Source organism: Myotis brandtii, unplaced genomic scaffold, assembly GCF_000412655.1.
Source record: "Myotis brandtii unplaced genomic scaffold, ASM41265v1 scaffold105, whole genome shotgun sequence".
NCBI lineage: Eukaryota > Metazoa > Chordata > Mammalia > Chiroptera > Vespertilionidae > Myotis > Myotis brandtii.
Window position 1 is genome coordinate 1,772,560 of NW_005353538.1, and position 5,337 is coordinate 1,777,896.

Here is a 5,337-nt window from a genome sequence, read left to right on the forward strand (position 1 = left end):
CCCCCGCGCGGCGCGGGGGGGGGTGGGGGGTGGGGGGGGGGGGCGGCGGGTCTCCCTCCCTCCTCCCCCAGCACAGGCTCCCAGGTGACCCAGACCAGGCTGGGCATCCCTGTGCCCAGGCCCCCAGGTGGACCCCGCTGGCAGAACTTCCCAGGCTGAGAGGGGTGCTGGGGGGGGGGTGCTGGGGAGATGAAGGCCAGTCTGGTTGGCCCACCTCTCGGGCGCCTTAATATGGGCGGGCTCTGGACTTGGGAACCCCGTCTTCCCCCAGCACAGGCTCCCAGGTGACCCAGACCAGGCTGGGCATCCCTGTGCCCAGGCCCCCAGGTGGACCCCGCTGGCAGAACTTCCCAGGCTGAGAGGGGTGCTGGGGGGGGGGTGCTGGGGAGATGAAGGCCAGTCTGGTTGGCCCACCTCTCGGGCGCCTTAATATGGGCGGGCTCTGGACTTGGGAACCCCGTCTCTGGCTGTCCTGTGTCCCCTCCAAGCCCAGCGGGAGCGGCAGTGCCTCACTCTGGGCATCTGGGAGTTCAGTGTGAGCTAGGCCATCCCCACAGGCGCCCTCTAACCGGGTGGAGATGTGCACCGCCGTGCGCCAGGCCTCAAGGCAACAGTTTTCTCCACGTTCTGGACTCTTCTTTCTCTGCTTCCGTCTATGTGAGGCAGCCCACTCTCCTGTGCTCCCGGGTGTGCCGTTCTGGCTGGGCCAGGGCGGGGGTCTGGCCCCTACGTGGGTTCCCCCTTGTCCCCAGGAGCACAGTCCCCAGGCAGGGGTGTCAGTGAGCTCGGGAGCCGGTGCTGCTGCTCCTGGGAGCAAGGCCTGGGATCCTGTGAGAAGCCCGCAGGAGGCGGCCTCCCCGGACAGGACAGCGTCCCTGCCAGTTCCACACTCTGCTCCTGGTCTGTGGGGCGGAGGAGGGGGGAAGCCGGCTGGGGTCTCTGACCAGAGGCCGTCTCCTAAGCTGGAGGGTGGAACGTCATTTTGGGCTCCTGTTCCTATACCTCTGGGGTGCTGGGTGCGGGGTGGGGTGTGGGGTGCTGGGTGAGGGATACAAGGTACAGGGTGGGGTGCAGGGTGGAGTGCTGGGTGCGGGGTGGGGTGTGGGATGGAGTACTGGGTGCTGGGTGAGAGGTGGGGTGTGGGGTGCAGTGCGATGTGTGGGGTGCGGTGCGGGGTGTGGGTGCAGGGTGAGGGATACAAGGTACAGGGTGGGGAGCAGGGTGGAGTGCTGGGTGGGGGGTGGGGTGTGGGATGGAGTACTGGGTGCGGGGTGGGGTGCTGGGTACAGGATGGGGTAAAGAGTATGGGATACAGGGTGCAGGGTGGGGTGCTGGGTGCGGGGTGGGTGCGGGGTGTGGGGGCAGAGGATGAAAGAAACCAGCAGCGCTAGTCGGACCGTGTCATGCTCCTGGAGAGGTGCCGGCTGAGAGGGGGAGCAGCAGACCTGCGCCTGCACCCCGCTCACCCCACACGGGGGCGGGCGGCAGCCTTGCGCCATCTCTGAGCCGGTGCCTCATTTTGTACTTTGGGGCTAAAAACAGCCCTGCCCACCCGGGTTCCGTGTGAGGGTGAGTGAGACGCTGTCCCGAGGTGAAGGCGCAGGCTCCCCATTTCCTGTGGGCCCCGCAGCTTAAGCTCGCGGAGCCTCGCTCTCAGCGCCTGTCACATGCGAACAGGACCCCGCGCTTCGGCTTTGTAAGAACAGTGGGGCTCATACACCATCTCAGCGCATGGCTCTCAGAGTCCCCTGGGCACCGCATTCCCCGGACCTGAGCAATGCAGCTCGCCAGGCCCCGGTCTCGGCTCCAGAACCAGGACCCGCAGACGCCGGGCCACGCCGTCACTGTCCTCCGGGGACTCAGGCGAGGGGTCACTGCAATAACCTCTCAGGCCCTGGCTGGTGTGGCTCAGTGGATAGAGCGTTGGCCTGCGGACCAGAGGGTCCCAGTTCGATTCCGGTCAAGGGCATGTACCTCGGTTGCAGGCTCCTCCCTGGCCCTGGCCCTGGTCGGGCTTGTGCAGGAGGCAACCAATCGATGTGTTTCTCTCAGATTGATGTTTCTCTCTGCCTTTCCCTCTCTCTTCCACTCTCCCTAAAATCAATGGGAAAATATCCTCGGGTGAGGATTAACCAAAAAAAAAAAAAGCAAAACACACACAAAAAAACACACCTCTCAGACTAACTGGGACCCTGGTGGGCAGAGCCCGCGCTTCTAAAATGTAAGGGTGTCGGGGGTGGGGATGGACCGTAAGCGAGTCATCTCCCCGCCCCATGAGCGATGACAGGATGCGCTCATCACACGGGGGGGAGCCGTGCCGGCACATGGTGAGTGCTCAGTGCATCCGACAGCAGGTCCTCGGGTCATGCCAGTTCAGTGCGGCTGGAGACGACGTTAGCGAGATGCGTGGGAACGGCCTCCTGTGTCCATCCGCTGACCAGTGTAAACGGGTTTGTTCCGCTCGTTTCACTTGGAGTCTCAGAGCCGGGACGTAAAGCGAGGACTCACTGAGTCAGGCTGGTAGCAGCCCGGGCCTCCGGTGCTGTCTGTGAGCTTGAGGGAGAGCCCTCTGGCTTCAGAAACCATGATGCCGGGAAGCCGAGGGAGCCGGGAGCGGCCGCCGGGCTGCCAGCTGTCCTCGGCGCGACGCCCTGGTCACTTCCTGTCCCTGTTGCTCAGGCGCAGGAGGTGTCATTCCCGCCTGTGGGCACCTCGGAGGAAACTGGTCTGCGTGCGCTGCGAGGGAGGGAGTCGGATTGAAAAGGCCCCTCCTGAGCCGACTGGGGGAAAGAGAAGGCCAGCGACACACATTTACTTACTTACTTATGCATGGCAAGGATTTTACATTTTATTGTACTTAAAAAAATTTTTTTTTTGGTTAATCCTTGCCTGAGGATATTTTCCCATTGATTTTTAGAGAGAGTGGAAGAGAGAGGGAAAGACAGAGAAACATCGATGTGAGAGACACATTGATTGGTTGCCTCCTGCACAAGCCCCGACCAGGGCCCAGGCCGGGGAGGTGCCTGCAACCGAGGTACACGCCCTGGACCAGAATGGATCCCAGGAGCCTTCAGTCCACAGGCCGAGCTCTATCCACTGAGCAAACTGGCCAGGGCTATTGTACTTTTTCCATGACCATTAAATACTGCTGGGCTCTATGGCCAGAGTTTGGGGTTGCAGGACCTGTAAGGGTGAGGTTATGCAGTCATTTAGGGGTGGGCTGCCCAAGGGAAGCGGAGACTGAGGGCCTCGTTGCAATGGTTAGAAAAAGCTGTTCAGGACAGAACGGAGGCCCTTGCTGGCCCCGGCAGTGTGTCCTGGACCAGCGTTTACCAGGAGAAATAGCAACCAGGCTGGTTAGCTCTGGCTCGTGACGACCGACGGTGGGCCCAGGCAGGAGACCTGGCGGCGGCTGCAGCTCACGTTCACAATCCGGGCGAAAGGGGGACATAGAGCCCAGCAGGTGGTCGTTTCACGTCCAAACCCTCTCTCCAAACCACCTCCGGGGGCTTCCCTCAAACCGCGGGACAAAGCAAGGCCAGCGGCCTTTAAAACGCAGGCCCACCCCGGCGGCTGGGGGACAAGCATGGTCGGGGTGCGCCGGCAGGGCCGGGAGCCGGCCTGGGCTGAGAGGGTCTCCATCGGCCCAGCCACGGAACCGGGTCGGCTCAGCCAAGTCTCCTCCGTCTGGGGCCGTGGTGGTTCCGTCTCTACAGTGAAGCGGTGGGGTTAGCGGGTCTGTCCTGGTCCTTTAGCTTTGACATTCGTGGGGACGCCAGGCTGGAGGTCCGAGTGGTTGAGGGGAGCAGCGTCTGGGAGGGCGAGCCGGGGAGACGGGACAGGCGGCTGCGCTCAGCTGCCCATGACCCGAGTCTGACCCCTGGAGGTCGCGAGGCTCTGGGTGAGGCCGTGGCTCCTCTGAGCCTCGCTTCCCCCTGTGACATGTGGTTGTGACCCCAGCTCAGGGAGGAGGTGAGAATGACGCGCGTGCTCACGTGCATGCGCACCGAGCGAGGATCGGGCCCAGGTCAGAGAGGTGCTCTCAGGGGTCACTGGGAGGCTGTGGAGGCCCCCTCTGAGTCCGCACCCTCCTGACTCCAAGGACCATCTGATCTGGGGGCAAGGATGGGTGGCATCCAATGCCAACCCCCCCCCCACCTCGATGCACAGGGGGGTTTTCTCAAGGACTCTGCAGGGTAGCAGGAGGGCCCGTCCTCTGGTCCCCGAGGCCGGGGTGGTATGGATTCGCTGGTAAGTGGGTGTGGAGGTGGGGGATGGAGGGGACAGAGTGGGGCTGTGGGGTTGGGGGCGGGACGGGCTACCCAGGAGAGGGCTTCGCACCATCCCTCTTGCGTGATCCCGATGGTCTGATCATCAGGATTCTGCCCGCCCAGCGCTCTGCCCTGACTCTCCCTGAGCTGCTCGCTGCTGTGGTCGCTCTGCCAGCTGCTGCCCGGCCCGGACCACCGTTCCCACGCCCACCGCGCTCCATCCTGGCCCTGGGGGGCTCCGGGCTCCGGTGGAACAGGGTCCAGGACTGGACTGCATTTTCCCTTCTTTGCCGCAGGGACGCAAACAGAGGCAGCTGTTCTGGGGGAAATGGCTGTGGCACGTGGGACGGGCAGGGGCAGGGGGTGCATTTTCAGGGACTGTGCCCAGGCCATGGCAGGTTCAGGCTCAGCACCGGGCAGTGGCCTCATTTTCTTGGGTGGGGTGACCCCTAGTGGTCACTCGGAATGCCACCAGGGCTTAAGTGGTCCCGCCTTCAATCCCGCCCAGGCAAGGGGGTCGAACGGAGAAGGAAGGCTGGTGGCCCAGGCAGTGTCCATGGAAGTCAAGAGAACCATCTTCCTGCAGTTCCCGCCGAGGGTGACTGCACCCTGCCTGGCCGAGCCACCCCCTTCCCGGCCCTTCCTGAGCTCCAGCCTGGAGGTCTGCTTCGATTTGTTTATTTTTATATATAGTTTATTGATTGCAGAGAGAAAGGGAGAGGGAGAGAGAGAGAAACACTAGTGATGAGAGAAAATCATTGATCGGCTGCCTCCTGCACGCCCCACACTGGGGATCGAACCCTGACCTCCTGGTTCATAGGTCAGTGCTTATCCACTGAGCCACACAGGCCCAGCCCGAGGGCTTTGGTTAAGGGAGTGGTGCCCGCACAGGTCTCTTCCTGCTGCCCGCGTCCCTGGCGCTGGAGGTGTCGGTGGGGAAGGCCGCCACCATCTACGCCGTCAACGGCACGGAGGTCCTGCTGCCCTGCACCTTCTCCAGCTGCTTCGGCTTCCACAACCTGGCCTTCTCCTGGTCCTACAACAGCAGCGACGCCTACAGGGTCGT

The 5,337-nt window shown here is 63.1% G+C and overlaps 1 protein-coding gene across 1 annotated transcript in view; it reads left to right on the top strand.

Annotated features, from left to right (window-relative positions):
* The window catches only part of SCN4B (sodium channel, voltage gated, type IV beta subunit), a 22,765-nt gene that overhangs the window by 7,072 nt on the left and 10,356 nt on the right, over nt 1-5,337 (top strand). Inside the window, exon 3 of the mRNA XM_014539981.1 lies at nt 5,163-5,335. Coding sequence (XP_014395467.1) covers nt 5,163-5,335 — 173 coding nt within the window. The remainder of the gene's footprint in view (nt 1-5,162; nt 5,336-5,337) is intronic.